At 35.9% G+C, this 20,796-nt stretch overlaps 2 protein-coding genes across 6 annotated transcripts in view; one reads left to right on the top strand and one right to left on the bottom strand.

Moving 5' to 3' along the window:
- srpk2 (SRSF protein kinase 2) overlaps nt 1-5,761 on the bottom strand; it is an 80,085-nt gene extending 74,324 nt beyond the window's left edge. For 2 of the 3 annotated variants that reach the window (XM_083546254.1, XM_083546253.1), the window contains exons 1-2: nt 5,636-5,756; nt 5,347-5,413 (exon numbers count right to left, since the gene is read on the bottom strand). In XM_083546254.1, the coding sequence (XP_083402380.1) occupies nt 5,347-5,413; nt 5,636-5,651 (83 nt within the window). In that variant the 5' untranslated portion in view covers nt 5,652-5,756. Of the gene's footprint in view, nt 1-5,346; nt 5,414-5,635 lie in introns of all 3 variants that reach the window. The other variant, XM_083546251.1, reaches the window with a different exon arrangement.
- A 3,043-nt stretch (nt 5,762-8,804) lies between these two features.
- pus7 (pseudouridine synthase 7) lies at nt 8,805-20,524 on the top strand. 3 transcript variants are annotated; one of them, XM_083546301.1, is made up of 17 exons: nt 8,805-8,899; nt 9,321-9,443; nt 9,570-9,902; nt 10,099-10,183; nt 10,330-10,443; nt 11,459-11,603; nt 13,785-13,896; nt 15,361-15,438; nt 15,545-15,673; nt 15,914-16,039; nt 16,198-16,259; nt 16,383-16,543; nt 17,409-17,535; nt 18,861-18,962; nt 19,156-19,285; nt 19,436-19,527; nt 20,046-20,524. In XM_083546301.1, exons 1-17 carry the CDS (start codon nt 8,850-8,852, stop codon nt 20,180-20,182), a joined length of 2,106 nt encoding a protein of 701 aa, XP_083402427.1. In that variant the 5' UTR covers nt 8,805-8,849; the 3' UTR covers nt 20,183-20,524. The 3 variants fall into 3 exon arrangements, with proteins under 3 accessions (XP_083402427.1, XP_083402429.1, XP_083402428.1); XM_083546303.1 differs by having other exon boundaries at nt 8,892-9,198; XM_083546302.1 differs by lacking the exon at nt 8,805-8,899 and adding an exon at nt 8,955-9,111.
- Nucleotides 20,525-20,796: the final 272 nt, after the last annotated feature.

The following is a 20,796-nucleotide window of genomic DNA, read 5'->3' as shown; positions in this document are numbered from 1 at the left end:
AAAAAAATTATAACAATAAAAAAAATAAACAAATAAATAACCAGGCGAATATTACCTTAATGGACAATAGGCAGGTAAATGTTTTCCAAAAGCAGCACATCCTGAAGTGTTTTATTCATACTATACACAGCAACCTCATAATGATTAAAGAATTTAATGCTGCAGAGTTTCCACAAGATGAGCTAGTTCCTGTTACCTAATATGTTCAAGTTAATAACACAAAACAACAAAGCTTGCCTGTTACTAAGAAGCCAAAATGAACAAAGACAATCCTGTGAAGGAACACCTCAGACTTCTGCAATTAAAGCAAAATCAGTTCTAAATATCTGCTCACATACCAACAACTACACACGTTTTAAAATCTATGGAGTGTCCGCCAAACAATTCTCTTTACAGGACAAATTATAGAGAAATGCTGATCATATACCATCATTAAACTAATGACAAGGCTTGTCCTCCAAGCTTAAGTGTGAATGGCTGGTCTTCTGAAATCTGAAATAAGATTTGTTTTGGTACTTTTAAAGAGAATTCTGGAAGAATTTAGGGTTAGGGTTAGGGCAAGTCTTTTTTTTTTCCCAACTCAATATTGTTATCTTGGCTCTGCAAATTCTTGCCCAATTAATGTTCATTCATAAAACACGTGGCATTCTAAATCCTAAGTTTTTAATACTGGCTTTTATAAGCTTTATAGTGAATTAATATTGAAGCTGATATGTACAAATACAAGCAAAAATTAAAAACAGGGAAAACACTATCAATGTTAGGCCTAATGTGATTCAACAAAGAATTGTCAGATTCCTACCCTACATGCCCTAATGCAATTCTTTAAATGCTCGTTTTAAATTTTTATTTTGTTAACTATAGACAAAATATTGCCTTAATAAAAAGCCTTTTTAACTTCATGCCTGCTAATTCATTAATGTGTCTGATTGCACCATACACCATGATTAAAATTAATTAAAGTTACGTGTGGAAATGTTACACAATCCATTAAATGACTGTGGAAAAGTAAATCAAGAAGAAATCTGTATTGGTTAAGTCTTGGTGATACCACAGGAAAAAATATATTGCTTGATCCTTGAGATAAAGACAGATGGAGTTAGGCCTCTGTTTCAATGTCTGCTAAAATCCATCATTGTCTGTGTGCATTTGAGTGAACACCATGAGGAAAGCCTTATTAAAGCAAAGGATGCAGCTTATATTCATACCGCCTTGAAAGTAGAGCTAGATGATAAATTACTGCCAACAATGAAAAAAGAATCTCAATCAGACTCAATTAAATTTCTAATAAAAAATAAAGAAATGAGAAATTATTCTACAAAAGAGATTGTAATGTTCTTGAGTTATCACAGTATGTAGTCAGAGCTCATAATGAATGTTTTTGAGGGATGTTTTTAGATGCATAATTCGCATCCCACGCCGCATTTAGATATCTCATACATCAAGGGGGGTTCAGGTCTGAATCTGAAAAAATACTGCACTATAGATGTTTTCATAAACAACTAGAGAAAATGTAGTTCAAATTCAATGACTCCAGATATCTAAATATGAACTAGAGTAGTTTCTATGGCAGACCCTCTTTTGCAGCTCTTCTTATCCCATACATTTATATAAACTATGTGACTGAAGGCAGCTCAGACACTTGTAAATCATTCATGTTAGTTGTTCATACAGACCTTACAGAGTAAGCAAGAATTATTTACAAATTATAGAGAAATACTGATTATATACCATCATTAGACTCATGCAAAGGCTTGTCCTCCAAGCTTAAGTGTGGATGGCTGGTCTAATCTGAAATAAGATTTGTTTTGGTACTTTGAAAAAAGTATTCTGGAAGAATTTTAGAAGTCTAGAAGTTTAGAATTGCATAATTCCTGACCTTTTCCAGGAGGAATTCCAAGCTGAGGGGGTGTTGTCTTTGGTTTTTCCTAGTTAGAATTAGAAAATTCAGAAATTGACATGGCCATGCCAAACATTTATTAATTTACATCCAATCCATAAGTGAAAATGGATTATATTATAGCCAGAAGTTTGTCAAAACCTAACCAATCACACCCAGTGTTCATTTCCTTGATGAACATCCCATTCTAGTTTTATTCCCCTTTGCTTTTATAATAACTGCCACTCTTCTAAAAAAGATTTGTGCCCATTCAGCCACAATAGCATTAGTGAGGACAAGGAGACCTGGGTTTCAGTCAGTTACAGTTTACACCAAATGTGTACATCAGGGTTCAGGTCAGGGTTATGTGCAGTTCTTCCATTCCAGCCTTGGCAACTCATGTCTTCCTCAAACTCATTTTGTGTATAGGCTCATTGTGAGGCTGGAACAGGTTTGAGCCTCTTAGTTCCAAACAGGGACAATGTTGCAATGTTAAGCATACAAAACACATTCTAGACAATCACACACCTCCAATTTGTGGCAACAGTGTGCAGATCTACATATGTGTGTTATAGCCAGGTGTCCACATACAATTCATCTGCCCATATATTTTATAAGACACCCAGCTGCAAGTGAGCCCACATAATGGTTTGAGGCTCTAGACCACAGAAACCTTTTGTGGAACTAAGGTTTCAAAATCTGATCTCTGACAAAAATGTGGTCTTTCCAGCGTGCTGAAGGTAATAATCATTATTTACCCCTGCAGTATTCTGTGCTATTAAATGCTTCAAGTCTTTATAGGATTAAAAGTAACAATCTGACTTTTCCAAACTTCTTCCCCTTGCATTCCAAGCTTCTGAAGGCTTTGGAAAATTGTTCAGATGAAACATAAACCAGTTTAAGAGCTTATGTCGGTAGTTTGGCTACTGAGAATCAGTGGTGGACAGTAACAAACTATATGTAATTCCATACTTTACTTACCGTAATTTCCGGACTATTAAACGCACCCAATATATAAGCCGCACCCACTAAATTTGACAAAGATTTTTATTTTGAACATAAATACGCCGCACCTGTCTATAAGCCGCAGGTGTCTACATTGAAACTAATGAACTTTACACAGGCTTTAAAGAAAGACAGTGTCTGCTACACGACTTGTATCTAAACAGTAGCCTACCAAGAAAGTCATTGTTCACTGTCTTCCTCCTTCCTTTCACAACTATTTCTCTCAAAAGTTTATCTTTTGGCATCGTCGTGTGTTTTAAAAATCACCATCGGTGAAGCTTTTCTCCCGATGCCGTGCAGTCTAGAACACAAGTGAAGTGCGTTTTTTCATGCCCGGTTGTTTTCAGCGTGACGAATGATTCGCATTTCCTGTAGACAGTCCGAGTGAGCGGCAGGTCAAACGTCAGAGGAACCGCATCCATATTTATGATGTGATGCGGCCCGATTCAGTGGGAGCGCATCTGATTTAATATAAAGAGTTTCATTGGTTCACCTGAACCCGTTCCCCAATTTTATTGGTCTAATGATATGGGGCTCAGTTTTTTGGCATGAAGCTTGTGAAACCGGGAAAAACACCGGAAAAATCCATAAATTAGCCACTTCATTGTTTAAGCTGCAGGGTTCAAAGCGTGGGAAAAAAGTAGCGGCATATAGTCCGGAAAATACGGTAAGTAGCTTTTTCATGTATCTGTACTTTAGTGAAATATTTCCATTTGGGGAGTCTTTTACTTTAACTTTACTACATTTCAATGTCAATTATAGTATTTTTTACTCCACTACATTTGGTGGAATAAGTCGTTCCTTTTTATTTATGAGCAGATAAAAACTTAACTGGTCAAACACACAGCAAGCCACCAATCAGGGTAGAGCCCACGCTCTGTTTTGAACTTGTTTTGATTGCTGTTTGGTGGTATTTACTTACACCAACATACAGTTCAGCGTCAGTTAAACAGCAAGCAGAAGATTTTAAGCTGAATAAATGATTAAGAAACTCCTGACTCTAACTTGCCATAAGTAATTAAAAAAAAGGATTCAGGCTCATGATAATTGTAATAAATATCAATCAGTGTTTGACTCATTAATATAATTGTATTAATAGATGTGCTGAAAGTAACATTAAAGTCTTTTCACATAAAGATTAAGAAACAGTGAAGAAAATAATAATAGGTACATTATAGCCATAATAAATCATAGTACTTTGCATACTTAAGTACATTTGAAAGCAAATACTTTTATACTTTTAGTGCAAAAGTTTAACGAGAGCACTTGTACTTTTACTGGAGTAATATTATTTACTTTACTCAAGAACATGGTTTGTGCACTACTGTCCAACACTGATAAGCATTTACATCATCGTTTTACCCCTCTCAGTGCAAAACTCCAAAGCCTGTTTAATGAGACTCCGGACCACCATCAGCATCCTTACTAATTAGCGTGACATTGAGAAAACTTTAAAGTTGCACTGTAGTCATGTGGCATGTTCATCTCCCCCACACCCTGCCTCTGTGTTGAAGAATTACACAGGAAATTAAGAGTCGGCTGTCGTTAAGCAAGTGCGAACCCAGTATTCACACAGGGTTATGGAGCAAATGCCTGCAAGACAGATGCGAAGAGCGAATCCTAAGTGCAAGACTGTCTTTAAGGCGTCTATGGTGCTTAATATACAGTTTGTTAGATAACAGCTAAATACAACATGTGCTCCAGAGACAGCTTTCCCAATTAAGATCTGCCTTTAGGTTTCAAAAAGAAATGAGTGCATATTTATTAAAGAAGAGGTCATGGAGTGGGTCTGGGTGTCAGGGTGCGGTCGTGTGTGTGTGTGTGAGGTCTGAGCAGAAAGAACATCAGGGAAGATGTACGGCACCATGCATTCGAGCACATTCTGGAGCGCGAGCGTGGCGGGAAACCGGGGATCACGGCTGCCCGCTGACGTCACCCTCCACACCCACAAGTGTCCAGGAACGGCTTTGATCCAGGCGACAACGTAAACAATGCGTTTGACTCGTGTGTCCGTCCTCGGTGTTTCTCCCAGGACACGTACTGAGCGGTGTGTGTGTACGTGGGATGTGGTGCAGCACTACACATGGACACGCCGCTGAGTGCTGTAGTGCGTTTTAGGTGTCATGTGAAGCATGTCACGTCATGACATCCCAAATCCATGTAGGTCAATATGTCCGGGTTTTTTTTTTTAATTACAAACACGGAAGAAATAGGCAGACCCACAAAGTGCCTTCGTTGCCATTAGCAACTTCCGACTCGCTCCGCTCCGGCCATTATTGTAGGCTGGAATACTAAGCTGTACCGAGTGTGTGTGTGTGTGTGTGTGTGTGTGTGTGTGTGTGTGTGTGTGTGACATGACCGTTAAGGGTGTGTATATATCCAGGGCTCTGACCCTGTCATGTTTAGGGAACCTGCATCACTTGCATTCGGTCCCAAAAAACACCGCCCGATATTTCACTTACCTCCGATGATGAGCCGCCTTGTCTTTCTTCCCTTTCGGCCTCCGTTTCCGAGCCTGGATGGCCATCACTGGAGGAGAGACATCGGGGAAGGGTAAAGATACAACCGGGGGAGGAGCGGGAGAACAACGCGATAAGATCCGATAAAATCATCTTTCAACCAAAAGCTCTCTCTCTCACACACAGACACACAGACACTCTCTGTGGTACAGCAGAAAGCTTCTAAAAGCTGTACCAGCATTTATACAGACAGTTTTGTGGATATTTATACAAGAAGTAAGATTACCGCTACCTTTTCTGGAGCTCATGATGTCTGCTCCGTGCTCGCGGTCGAGGGCAGCGCTGGCCCGCTTCTTCCAGCCGTCTCGCCGGAGGAAGACGCGCGCACGCGCTCTCTCAGCCGACCACGCGAACGAATCGACTCCTCGTAAACGAGTCGACTCTTAAAAATGTAAACATTAAAAAAAAATTCTAACTTAAACGTTTAATAATATTTTTGTAAATTTGACAACATTTTATATATGCCTCTCTAAATCATCTTTAGATAGATAGATAGATAGATAGATAGATAGATAGATAGATAGATAGATAGATAGATAGATAGATAGATAGATAGATAGATTCCACGTGATATATTTAACACACAATAGACGAGTCAAAGGCCTCCAGTGGTGTCCTGTCTTAATCAATCAACCTCTTAATACCATCATTATGATGCCATGGATATAGAGACCATCAATATTAAACAGAAACGCAGTATAACAGCTTTGAATCACAGACAGGTATCTCAGGCAGTGAGAATAAATGCTATTACTAAAGCAAAAAAAAAAAAAACAATTAACACAATTAAACAATTCTCCTTTCACTGCAGCCACTGTGAATGAAACATAATTTTAATAATTTTTTTTCTGATTCATTTGCATGATCAATGTCCTTGTGTAATGTAATGTAATGTAATGCCCATTTGAATATTACATTGACATTTTATTGGGAGGCTGTAGACTGCATTTAAAGCCAATACAAGGTCACATTCATGCACAAGCAGCCCAAATCCATCTGGCCACATAATTTAGTTATTACTGACTACTGACTGATGTGTTCCATGTGTTGTAACAACACTATACTAGCTTAATTTATATGAAGAAACTATCCAGCAGAAATAAGAAATACGATAATAAAATGATATTAAAGTTATTTCAGGAAATTCTACAAAGTTTTAAAGTGTAGTTTGAATAAATTTTGGGGTTCCCACAGCACGATCTACTGGACGAAATACATAATTGTACAAAATTGGGCATGGTACAAAAATATATATGTATATTTTTCTTATATAGTTTATATAGCTTGAAAGTTGTGATTATTTTTTAACAATTATGTTAGACTGAAAGAAAATAAAAATATCAACGTTTTTGATGATTATACTTTTTATAAGATTTAATCAGAGTCAGAATCAGAATCAGATTTATTGGCCAAGTGTGTTGACACACACAAGGAATTTGGGTTCAGCTGTTAGTGACTTTCAAAGTAGAGACATAAATAAAACCATACATTCAGCTTAGACTATACAAGACAAAACAGACAAGACGAGACAAAAACATACTATACAAGACAATATGAGACAATATAGACAGTATAAGTATTAAATAGGGATACAGATTATATGACAGATCAAGTACATAAAGTGTGAGAGTGCATGGTAGTGCATGGTAGTACCCATGGTAGGGTACAGTATTTAGGACTTTATACAACATATAGCAGCCATAATGTGTGTAACATACACGGATAATGTGATGACTGACAGTTCTTATAGTGCAGTACTTATAGATATGATATGAAGCAGGGAATAAATTAATAGTGAGTTGTTATTGAGGCTAATTGCTTGGGGAAAGAAACTGTTCCTGTGTCTGACAGTTTTGGTGAACAAGGTTCTGTAGCACCTGCCAGAAGGGAGGAGCTGAAAGATGTTGTGTCCAGGGTGCAAAGGGTCAGTAGTGGTTTTTAGTGCCCGGTTTCTGGTTCTTGTATGGTACAGGTCCAGGAGAGTGGGCAGGGGAGCACCAATGATTTCTGCTGTTTTAACTGTTTTCTGCAGTCTGTTCCTGTCCTGTTCTGTTGCTGCTCCAAACCAGATGGTGATTGATGTCTACAGAACAGATTCAATGATTGCAGTGTAGAACTGCACCAACAGCTCCTGTGGCAGACTGTACTTCCTTAACTGGCGTAGAAAGTACATCCTCTGCTGGGCCTTTTTGGGAATGGAGTTTATGTTGGATTCCCATTTAAAGTCTTGGAAAATGGTAGTGCCCAGAAACTTGAAGTTCTCCACAGATGACACATACATATATATATATATATATATATATATATATATATATATATATATATATATATATATATATATATATATATATATATATAAACATGTGTTAATTCATAGTTTTGATGCCTGTGTCTAAACTTTTGGTCTGTACTGTATATATATATATATATATATATATATATATATATATATATATATATATATATATATATATATATATATATATATATATATATATATATATATATATATATATAATATATACTATATATATATAGTATATATAGTTGGTGCAGTTCTCTTTTATATTATATATATACAGTACAGACCAAAAGTTTATATATATATATTATATATACAGTACAGACCAAAAGTTTGGACACACCTTCTCATTCAAAGAGTTTTCTTTATTTTCATGACTATGAAAATTGTAGATTCACACTGAAGGCATCAAAACTATGAATTAACACATGTGGAATTATATACATAACAAAAAAGTGAACTGAAAATATGTCATATTGTAGGTTCTTCAAAGTAGGCATCAAGAGAATGCCAAGAGTGTGCAAAGCAGTAATCTAAGCAAAAGGTGGCTACTTTGAAGAACCTACAATATGACATATTTTCAGTTGTTTCACACTTTTTTGTTATGTATATCATAATTCCATATATAATTCCACATGTGTTAATTCATAGTTTTGATGCCTTCAGTGTGAATCTACAATTTTCATAGTCATGAAAATAAAGGAAACTCTTTGAATGAGAAGGTGTGTCCAAACTTTTGGTCTGTACTGTATATAATACTAATAATAATAATAATAAAGTAAATACTTTTTTCCTTTTCTATTTTTTTTTTTTAAATGTTGTTTAAAGTATCAGCGTAATTGTAATAAGTATAATTTTTATAGGAATAAAACGTGTATGTTCGAGGTGGTTAGTTGGTGTAAACATGACATGACATTATTATTATCATCATAAACATCATCATCATCATCATTATTATTATTATTATTATTATTATTTGTGTGTGTATCTATTAATGCATAATAATTTAGTGCTTATAAAAAAACATCTATACATCTATCTCCTGGCGTTAATACAAATACAAATATTTGACATTTAAATTAAATAAACTGGAAGGCGTGGCTTATTCGACTATACACTTCCGGGTTAGAAAGCACAGTAACACATGTTGCTACTGGAGAAAGCAGTGCGGCCAATCAGACTTGTCTGGATCAGGTGAGCTTTGGATTATGAGGCGACATCTTTATAGTAAAGATAAAAATGATGGCCTGCTGGCAGGTTTAGAGCTGTAGTGCACGATGCATGATGAGCTTGTCTTAGTTATCTAACCAGAGACGGTCATGTTTGGCTTCTAAACACCAAACTAAACTAGCTGCTGCTGCACACATGCTAGCAGGAGACATCACAGTTCCTACAGTGTCGACAAGGTTGTGGAAACATGTAATGATTAATGAGTGCTTGATGCCTTGACTATATTTGGATATTCAACACATGCAGTACTACTAATGCAATCAGTTATTTGTTTTAATATAATTTTAGATGCTAGAATGCAGATTGTGAGTGTGTCCAGCTTTTACTTGTGCTTCTACTGAACACCATGTGTTTGCATTAAATGAGATGTTTTTCCTCCCAACAGATCTTTCACTCTGTGCCCCTATTCTTCAGTAGTGTGCTTTTTCTCAAACCTGTCAAGGCGTCTTCAAAAACCCCATCATAGGCAAAAGATTTTTCCTGCTCTTCGACAGACTTTCTCCTGCAGGTGAGTAACCCAAGTTGGTTTATAGTTATATATAGTTACAATATTCTATATTGATACCTTATTTTAAGTATAGCACTATGTGGACAATCCTTGGCAAACTCCTCCCTTCTTTCATCCTCACTGCAGATTTGTGCAAATGGAGGATAAAGAGGCTTCAACCGAGCTCGTTCATCTTGGGGAGAAGCGAGCGTGCCCTGAGGAGGATTCGGAACATACAGTAAAGAAAGTCAAGCTTCAGGATGAAGCTAATGGCAGTCATGTCATTAAACAAACAGAGGGTGAGAAAGAAGAGATGGAAGCAGAGGAGGGTGGAGAAGAGGAGTCTTTGGAGGATGGAGATGGAGACGGAGAAGGAGAGAGCTTTGCGGATATGATGAAATACGGCCTCAGTGAAGTGGATGTAGGAATCCATAAGTTTGTCAGTGACCATAAAGGCTTCTCTGGGATCCTAAAAGAGAGGTTAGATCATAACAATAACATGGTGTCTTTTCATTCATGGCAATGTCTTTGTGGTATCTTTCAATAATAATAAATATGCTGTCCAAGTGTTCCATATTCTGCCAGTGAATTTTACCCAGGACTAAAATGGCGCCATTATTCATTGAGTGAGTGAGGTAGTGTTTGAATAATCACACCAGTACCTGTCTTTATTTAGGTATTCTGATTTCGTGGTTCATGAAATTAGCAAGGAGGGGAAGATCTTGCGGCTAGACGACCTCTCCATACCAGTAGAAACTGAGGTAAGTCATGCCTGAACAGTATTAAAAGCTTATTCAGGGCTGATTAAGAACCATCTCTTTCAAGTAATTACCTGATAAATAAGTTCTGCACAGATTATCGTTCATAAACGAGTGATTTATCAGTCTTTGTCTGCCCTGTCTTGTAGGATGCACCCACAGAGACTGAGCCAGTAGAGTGTCAGGACCTGACAGAAGAGCAAAAACAACAGCTTGCTGATCTGCAGCTCATGAAAAACAAAGAGGGGAATGTGGCGATTGAGGTGAATCGGTTTGCACCGTTACATGTGAAAATGTTCTTCTCTTAAAGCTCTAACTGTGTCCAAGCTCATGAAAATAATCAATTTAATACCCCAGCACTCTCGACTTCTCGATTCTAAATGTTCTACAAGTTGCTTACAGTACAAAAGTAAATACACGCCACGCTAGGGTCTTGCTTGTTCAAGTAAATCCCATAAAGGGGTCCGTATCCGCCAGTATAATTCAGATTTGTTCTGTACGTGTGTAAGTTTGTCCAATAGGAGAATATTAGCCATCTTCAACATTTGTATTTGAGATGATGACCAAACAATAAGTGCATTTCTTTGGCAGATAAGTAATGACATTTTAAACAGTGTGAATCAGTAGAGAAATCTAGTGATGTTTTACAGATATATAGTTGGAAACAATGTGAATTTTCTAGCCAGTATTTTCTGAACCATCTCATGTACCTCATGTCAAAAAGATTTTTCTTAGTCCCGAAATAAATGCATCGATGTTCCTATTTCAGATTTACATTTAAAACACAGCTAAGATACATTTGGGAACATTTTATAGAGGCGTATTCGGGTGAGATATGTTCTGTTTATGAATTTGTGTTGTACTTTTTAAAAGCTCAGAGTACATATTTTAGCAGCACAAAAGCTCTCAAACTATGTGCAAGGCAATTGTGTGGAAGAAAAAATCTTTTATTTTTAATTTAATTTTATCCGTTTTATTTTATAATTTATTCTTAATAAAATGTAAGAAATGAGACTCTCGTCCAGTTACCGACTCGAGATTTAACCAGCCAGAAACAATCTCGCCGAACTTGATTTATAAATTTGAGGAAGTAATTAAGAAAAGAATGCAGAATTTGAATATAACCTCAGAAATTGTGTGTGAAGTCATGTATTCATTTTGTGCTGAAACCAAACCCTTAAACGAATCATTATATTTGCCGGCGTACGTGTTTTCATTTACTGGTAAAATCTGTGTATCAGAAAACATTCATCATATGCTGTATGTTCGTCCGCACAGGTGGAAGGAGATTCCAAGGAGAGACGTACTTTGCTTCATAAAGCAATCAAAAGCTTATACCCAGGCCTGGAGACCAAAACCGAGGAAAGAGAGGGCAAGAGGTTCATAGTGGCGTATCACACGGCCGGGAAAAAAGCACTAGCGGGTAATGAGCATTCACACTCCATTGTACAACAAACATGGCTGTATTTCTACAGGACGTTATGTAGAGATGCAACTTTCCGCATGTGTAAGAACTCATCACATGTCATCTCACAGTCTCTCTCCATACTTTAACTTGCATGATCCATTTATTAAAAATTATTTTGGCATGTACAGGTGCATGGACATAGTGTTGAGGCAGCTGTGCATATTTTTGAAAGAGGGTTGAGTGCACACTAAAGTGTCTGGATTGAGTTAATATTACCTGAGATTCAGATTTTATTAATTTATTAATCTTATTAAGAGTCTCAATCTGGACAAATTATAATCACCTAATTCATACAAGTGTTTGCTAGTACTAAAACCATTAGAACTATTTATGGTGAAACACAAACAACTAAAATACATTACATAATTTGGTTGGTAAAATGGTAAAAATTTTTACAATCAATTTTTTTTAATTATATGTGGTTTGCCCCCCATAAGCCACCACCACCAAAAAAAAAAAAAAAAGATAATCAGTGGTGGAAAAAATATATCATTAAGGTACTTCAGTTCCCTGCTTAAATATTACCCCAGTAAAGTACTTCTTTTAAATTGTTTGTACTTGAGCAAAAGAACTACATTTTAGGAATTAAATGCTGCTCTATGAGAACAAAATGATGATAATGGAACCGTGAACTGCATAAATTCTTCTGCACGCCATTCTATTGTAAAGAGAGATTTTTCTGTTACAGACACACAGTGATGGTAACTTAACTCCACACAAACTCTCGTGAGAAGCATGGGGTTACAGTTGTCATCCAGCAACAGGTTCTTATTCAACGCAATTTGTTTTCACCTCAGAGTTGCGAAGAAATTCACTTCAGAGTAGCATTTGTTTCTGTAATATAGTGCTGTTAAAATATTGAGAAATAAAAGTGTTTCCCAAAATCTACTGATAAAGTACAGATGCATGAAAAACTATACTCTTAGCTTCAGTAACAAAATAAATATTTTGTTGCCGTCCACGACAGCTATAAAAATCAAGCTTTATAGCTACTCATTACTTTTCTTGAAAGATTAATAAAAATTTTGTCTTTGTTTTAGGAAAAATATTTTTCTTAAGGCATTAATACTTTCTTAAAAACGTGTTTGCTAGAATTCAGCTCCAGCAACATTGACAGAGTGAAGCTCATATAATGCAGGATCTATGTGAGGGAGTACAGTCAAGATGAATAAAGCAATAAAATGACAGTAAAATCGGAAATTAAATGGAATTTCTACTGACCGGCATCATAATGGACTAAACATTAGCGTATAACACAAGTTCGGGAGATTTTCGGATGAGGTAATGATTTATAAATGGCTACCGAGAGATCTAGTAGATCTTGAAATCAGACCAGTGTAGGATAAATTCACAAAACATAACATAATTTAGCTCAACATCATACCCGGTGCCCTCACACCTGATCCTTCTTGTGTTTTGGACTTTTTTTATTTATTTTTTTATTGTGTGGTAAATTTTTCACTTTTTTTTTTTTAAAGATTTATTTATGGTCAGGCTTTTAAAGTATTGTCAGTGAGATCTGGGTGCAATTGGGTTCTTGTTTCTTGCCAAGTCAAGCTGTTAGACATCAATATGAAAGGCTATGTGTGACCTACCAGATCTTTTGATTTTGCCTTTATCTTAAAATAACAACTTTAGTCTGAGACTATTCACCTTATGAATATGTGACATGATAAAGCCAGATGGAGCGCCATGAATTTTGTTCTATGAGCATTTACTGCTCTAGTCAGCACCCTGCCATAAAGAAGGGTTGTAGCATATCTCCCTGCATGCAAATCATTCCCAGTCTCTGGGTTCTCTACTTTGGTCCCTGACCAATCTTAGTAACACTTTCTTGTCCTCCTAATGCTCCTCTTTATTGGGACAGAAGTTCGAACAGCCGCAGGTAAGAACCTCTCCTCCACTCAGCTCCATAAGAGGGGTTGGGGGAATCATGGGTTTGTTTTGTTGGATTTACATTTGGGACAGTTGCTGTCCAGATGTACTGGGGAATTGGTATTAAGTTTTTAATGTTTCTTGGAGTTGATAATTGAATTGAAAAATGTTTACTTGCAGCTGTTAAACTAGGTTGTTGTTTTACCTTCTTACTCTTTTTTTTGTTTTTGTTTTTTTTGTCTGTATTTCTCTTCATGGAAGCACCAAGAAAACACTCGTGGCCTAAGAACCGTGGCAGCTTCTGCCATTTTGTGCTTTATAAGGAGAATAAAGACACCATGGATGCCATCAATGTTCTCTCCAAATTTCTCAGGTGTGTTGGTGATCCCATATGTATATATGATCCAATAGTAATGCTATTTAACACAGTTTGGTTTAAACTCTATATTATTTGTGAAATCAAAAAATTTTTGGCTTTATTTTTTATTTCTTTTTTTTTTTTTTTTCATTTTTATTAATGTATGTGGTTATTACGTTTTGCAGAATCTGCATGTCAGTATAGTCAGAAGTTAGATATGCGCATGGAATAAATAAAGTAATGTAAAAGGCAATTAGCATATGGTGCATTCGGTAGCTCAGTGTATATAGTAAGCAGAATAATAGTCATTATAACTTGGCTGTTCAGGTTAAAAGTAATTGTTATATTCTAGAGGTCATTGATAGTGGATTTTATTGATAAGGATAGGTAAGTTGGATCGTACTTGCTGATAAACAATTAATCAACCGAAAGTTTTTAAAATATACACTGGATTAAAAAAAAAAAAAAAAAACCTCTCCATGTAAAAGAGTACTGAATTTTATTACAAAAATACAATTGCAGTACTGAATCATGAAAATGTGCTAAATTCAATAAATGAGTATATTCATTATATTAATACATATTAAGGAAAACAAAAATAAACACTAAATAAATAAACAATTACATTCAAAATTAATAAAAAAAAAGACTCTTCAAATAAACAGCATGCATTGTCAGAGATTCAACTCTAGAGGCTGCTCTGGTACTCTATAACTCAACCCTAAAAAACTTTGGTTACACAGTATATTTTTGCCGACTGTGCCGAATTAATTGACATGACTTGGTCAACCTCTAATATATTCTCTTAATCATATAGTAAGGTTTTGTGCTTGTGTGTGTTAAAAATCATTTGACATGTCCAAAAGAGTTATTCTATAAAGACACGTAGTAAGAGACCAGTACCACGGTCGATAAAATAACCATTTTTACATTTAATTAAAAAAAAATTTATTATTATTTTTTTGTAATAGTATTCTCAATTGTGAGCTGGTTAGAAAGTATGTAAAATGTATTTAGGAAAACCAGGGAATATAGTAATAAGTAATAAAAAAGCATACATAACTATAATTTCTGATCCTAATATATTAAATATGACCGGAATACAAATAAAAGAAAACCACTCACATCGGACACTTCGCATCTCGATTGTGGTTTGTTGTGGAGCTCTGCTTTCTTAATTAATATAATGTTGAGATGTTTGAAAGTGATGATGTTTGAAAGTTTTTTTTTTTTTCTTTAAGCATAGAATCTGTGCTTGGAGCAGCCTAATATTTTCAGAGAGTTTTAATTTAGTTTTATGTCCTACACTTTTGTTTACAGTTTGTTTTCATATACAGTAATTTGTCATTATAAGCATTTGCAAAACATTGTGCTACCAAACATGACAAATATGAAAAAGCCTTATTTTTTACAAAGTAAAATTAGACCTTCTATTGACATTGTAATTTTTTTTTCTTCTGCTTTCTGATGTGTCCTCAGGGTTCGACCCAATGTCTTCTCCTATATGGGCACAAAAGATAAGAGAGCCATCACAGTGCAAGAGATTGCTGTGTTAAAGTGTGTTAAAATCTGATGTTTATATAGATCTTTTTATTAAAATTATATGTGACTTTTGTAACTGAGTTGTGTAGATTTTCGAAAGTCTATTATTGTATTTTCTCAGAATCAGCGCCGAACGATTGGCTCACCTCAATAAGTGCTTGATGAATCTTAAACTAGGAAACTTCAGCTATAAAAAGCACCCACTGAAACTGGGGGAGCTTCAAGGGAACCATTTCACTGTGGTACTCAGGTCCGTACACTTCCAGACCTTTATTGTACTTTTTGTGTGTGTGTCTGCATGGTGTGCTGAAATTGATTCAGCCATTAGAACATTTTACACATTTCTTTGTGTATTCTGTTTGCATTTTAAAGTTTTTCTTTATACATACGCCAATGGTTGTATTGATTGTATTAAACTTTGTTGGTCTTGGTTTCAAGGCATAGCTATTTTAAGCAGTATTGAGATGTTGATTGTGTTCTGTATTCACAGAAACATCTCAGGCTCTGGTGAACAGGTGGAACAGGCCATGACCTCTCTCAGGGACACGGGCTTTATCAATTACTACGGCATGCAGCGATTTGGCACTACAGCTGTCCCCACACACCAGGTTGGAAGGTAATAACACACCTGCTTAGTCAACAACACAGGCACAAGAATATTCAATAATAATTCTAACACATTTATCTGTGCATACCTGCAAAGCATTACTTTTTCCATTACATTGTGAGCGTTTTGGGAGTCTGAATTTCAGAGACACTTTTCTTTACTTTAAGAGCCATCCTGCAGAACAACTGGACTGAAGTGATGGACCTGATTCTAAAGCCACGACCTGGGGGTGTGTGTAAAAAGGCTATAAAGATGATCTCCACCAGAACATGTTTTTAATGAATTCTGTCTTAATCTCTAACTTAATGTTTTTTTCTCGCAATCTGCTTTGACACACCTTGACGGATATTAGCGGAAAAGGGCTATTTGGTAAAGTGTAGAGAGGAATGGGCTCAGACACGGGATCCTGAAGCAGCCCTGAAGAAGCTGCCTGTGAAACGCTGTGTAGAGGGCCAGCTCCTGAGAGGCCTGTCTAAGTACGGCAAAAAAAACATCATTACAGCTTTCGGAATGGTAAGTACACAAATGCATATGCACTGCTAAACAGGCACACTGGTGTTAATTGTAAGTTTTGGCAAGAATTTCATACATATAGTAATAAGCACATGTTCAAGCACAGTCGAGTTTACTTCATTTTGAATTGAAATATTTGTAACGCAAGTTAGAATACATATTGGGTGAGACAGGAGAATGAATCATACAAAATGGCCATTCAGGAAGTGCATCATGATGTGCAGTACAGTAAACCCTCGCCTGGGTTACGTTCCAGACCCCTGCCGCGAGCCGCGAAGTGGCAACCTAATGTGTACAGTATACCGAATACCTGTATGTCGTAAGGCTTTATAAACCGTCCAGACACTTTTATTAACCTTTCCTCTGCTCTTAAACACTCAATATTCTTAAAAATACGTAATTTTAACATAAAAAAAATTCTACTTACCAGTGAAGATACAACTTGAAGGATGAAGATGATTAAGTGTGAAGTACTAATGATGATGAAGGTGATGACGATTAAATTAATGTACTGCATACCCCATACGGCAGTCATCATTATTTATCTACGGTTATTAAATTAGTCACTGCAAATTAAAAGGTATATAAAAAAAAAAAACACCATAGTAATATTGAGTAGGGTCTTGTTTTGCTCTCAAAACAGTCGATTGTCTGCAGCATGGATTCTACATAATATTAAACATTTGAGATTCAATTATTTAATTGGCCAATTGTGAAGCGCAATAAAATGTTCTTAATAAAGTGCATCCTTGATTGTATACACAAAACATTATTATTATCATCAAACTCCGTCTCTACCAATGCCATCTTTTAGCAGTTATTTCACGCACTGCTTTTACCAACTGATTTCTTTACTGCTTCGCAGATTCCTCGCAACAACAGGCTGATGTACATTCACAGCTACCAGAGTTTTGTGTGGAACACTATGGTCAGCAGGAGAGTGGAGGCCTATGGCCTTAAAGCTGTGGAAGGGGACCTAATACTCAAAGAAGGTATTGTTCAAAATAATTTAAGTGTATTAATGGATTTGCATGGATTCCAGTTATTTAAAGGCTTGATGCTCATTTATTATGTGCTTGTTTTAATGTGAAGATTTATTTTTTCTTTTTTTTTGTGTGTAACTAGTCAAATTAAAACCTACTTCAGTCATGTTGTTGTTAAAATGATCTTTGTTAGTAATTTGGAAAAAAAAACCATCTGGTTAAGGAATGTTGTATTTTAAGTGGGTATGCCATAAATAAAGTGGTCATCATGGCGTAAATAAATGTCAAACAAATTCTCTAGTTAAATATCTTTGATTTAAATGAAATATGAAAGCAAATGTTGTGAAATTCGAAGTAAAAATTTAATATTTCTGAATACAAAACGAGAATTCAGGAAAAACCTCGATTCAAGAAAAAAATAAAACCGTCTTAAAAAGTAAATTCTTTAAAATTACAATATATTCTTTTTCAATATCATACTTCTGTCAGAAAAGCAGTATGGTTGATTTTTATATGGGCTTATAGTTACTAAAGAAAATATCTTGTTGAATGGATTATAGTGCTGCAGTGGTTTCTATCACTTGACGGCCATCAAGAACCTGACAAACCTATACAACTTGCGTCATGGCCAATTATTCTCAATAGCAACAAATCCAATAAAGAATGTTAAAATAGCAAGCAAGAAAATGTAATAAAATCCAGGGTTGTGGTGTCAAAGAAGACTTGATTCAGGAAAGAAATATAGCCAGGCCGTTCCACAGAAGTACCCAAAGACACAGGCCACACATAGTCTTGATATACCCTCTTCAGCCATGTGTGTAACGCTCACATTCCTCATTATTTTCTAAAAAAGTACCATAATTCATATATGGACACTTCTGATTTAGCCGGGCCGCCATTTCAGCTCTTGTCTATATGTTGTTTTTGACACCTTTATTACTCTTGACAAAACACCTTTCAAGAATGTTTTGTTCAAGTGTGCTGATTCTAATCACACATATATTGCATGCATGACAGAAACAATACAGTAATGAAAAGGTTAAACGCACTATACTTGCAACTATATAGATCTGGTGACTTTCTGGTTTTCTTTTCGCTAAATCAACTGGTTTGATATTTTGGTAAAAGTCGAATTTGGCAGAAATTCTTGTTGAAGTGCCGTAATGTTGTTTATAGTGTTAAGTATTGGGTATGTTTGAGTTACTCTAACAACATTTTAATGAAATGATTTCCCAAAACATGAGAATGTTGACTGTTAAAACAGAATTAGACTTGTCTTTGATAGGTTGGTGTTTGATGATGGTGTGTGTAATTTCGTTGTTTTTGTTTTACAGGCATCGCTCACATCCTGTCTGCAGAGGAAGCTGAGCAGCACTCCATTCATAATATCGTGATGCCACTCCCTGGATTTGATGTCATCTATCCCACACACACAGGTCAGTCAGAACATACCGATATATTTTCTTTTCCACTTTGTATAGTATAATACAATACATTTTCTTTGATATTATTTTTCTTGTTTTTGCTTATCATCTCCAATTCCTTTGTAAGTTTTAGATAAAATTTTGCAAATGTCTCAGTGTTGTGTTTCTTTTTAACCTCGTCGGCCTCATGCTCTCTGTGTGGCAGTGGGAAAAGGCTACAGGGAAATGCTGGCAGCCGATAATCTAGACATCGATAGCATGAGGCATAAAATACGAGATTATTCACTGGCTGGAGCCTATCGGCGTATCCTTATATGCCCTAAAGACGTCACCTGGTCAGTGGAATGTAACTTAAAATTCATTTTTGAAATTTTTTTTGAATTTATTTTTACATTTTTACAACGAATAAGATCGGCTTGTAATGCACCAGGTTTAAATTGCACTTTCTCTTTTCATCTCCCTCTCTTTTTGGCCATCTTTAAAAGGGAGCTGATTCATTATGAAGACCCCCGAGTGCCTCTGGTCCATACGGATGTAGAGAAATTGGAAAACAAACCGGCACCGGTTTTTCTAGCGGGTAAGTAATTTTGGTCGAGTTGTCACAGATGTTCAGGTGTAAAAACATTTCCAGTTTAGCGTCAGCATTAATTATTTATCCACTTACTTCAGTAATACAGGAAGGAGACACCTGAAGACTTTAAGTTCTTCTTCTTTTTTTTCTTATTTTTTTTTTTTTTTTATGTGAATTCACAAGCCATGGTCTTGTGAACCATTGTATTGTAATAGAAAACAAGTATATATAAAACAAAGGTGCTACTAATTACTTAGTAGTGGTCACACCAGAGCTTCGATCCACCGGTACACACAGGAAAATCTTGTTCACTGATATTCAAATGTATATTTGTTCATTCAGTGTGCTTGGACTTTTCTATTGTTACAATCAGAGCTGCCAAAAATGCATCATAAAATATGCAGCACCTTCCCTCAGGTTTTGGTGTAAGAACCAGATGCAGATTGAGTGTTGTATTAGTTGTGCTGTTTTTTTCCATGTGTGACTTATTTTTCTCTCTCTTTAACCCCATACTGATGGTGTAGAGGGTAAATACAGGGCTCTAAAGATGGAGTTCTCCCTCCCGTCATCTACCTATGCTACCATGGCCATCAGAGAAGTGCTTAAAATGGACACCAGCATCAAGAACCAGACGAAGCTCAACACCGTGTGGCTGAACTAGGACCTGTGTCTGTCTGGAGTTTTACTTCTCACCAAGCTTTTATTTTTAGTAACTGCAATGAGAAATAAGCACAGATTTGTTCAGTATTTAATTTCTTAATTTTTAACAAGCTTATAAAACAGTAGGCATAGACATTGAATTGACCTTTATAACAGGGTGGACACTGTGTTTGCAAAATTAACCTCCCTGTGTTAAACTTTTTGTCTAATATCAGACTGTGCTCTATATGTACATATAAGATTAATTCTGTCTTTTTTGTAGTTGCAAAATGACACTTTGACAATTATAATGTCCCCCCACTTTTGGAATAATCTCATATGACTAAACAGCTTCATGTCCAGATCTTTATTTTTGCAGACATTACTATGCTTTGTTTGATTGATCACAATAGCTTAAGAAATCATATAATTACAGGCCCAAGAACACATCAGAGGCATTACACCTTTTACACTATGAGCAAAATTATGTGGATATCGGACAATCACACCTATGTGTGGAATATATATATTTTTTCCCCCCAATTAATTTGGTGGGGAAAAAAATACAAATTTTAAAGGACAGAATAGTAGACAATGGCTTCGGATGCTGGGGCATTACAGTTTGCATGGTGTTGA

This window comes from Silurus aristotelis (assembly GCF_946808225.1).
Source record: "Silurus aristotelis genome assembly, chromosome: 7".
NCBI classification, from domain to species: domain Eukaryota; kingdom Metazoa; phylum Chordata; class Actinopteri; order Siluriformes; family Siluridae; genus Silurus; species Silurus aristotelis.
The sequence above is the reverse complement of the archived record's forward strand: the minus strand, read 5'-3'. Positions and strand labels throughout refer to the sequence as shown.

Excerpts from the sequence above, each read along its gene's own strand:
- pus7 (XM_083546301.1), top strand. The coding sequence starts at position 8,850 with ATGTTGCTACTGGAGAAAGCAGTGCGGCCAATCAGACTTGTCTGGATC. Across the intron at positions 8,900-9,320 it reads ATCAGACTTGTCTGGATCAG|ATCTTTCACTCTGTGCCCCT; the intron begins GTGAGCTTTGGA and ends TCCTCCCAACAG. Across the intron at positions 18,963-19,155 it reads CATCTATCCCACACACACAG|TGGGAAAAGGCTACAGGGAA; the intron begins GTCAGTCAGAAC and ends TCTGTGTGGCAG.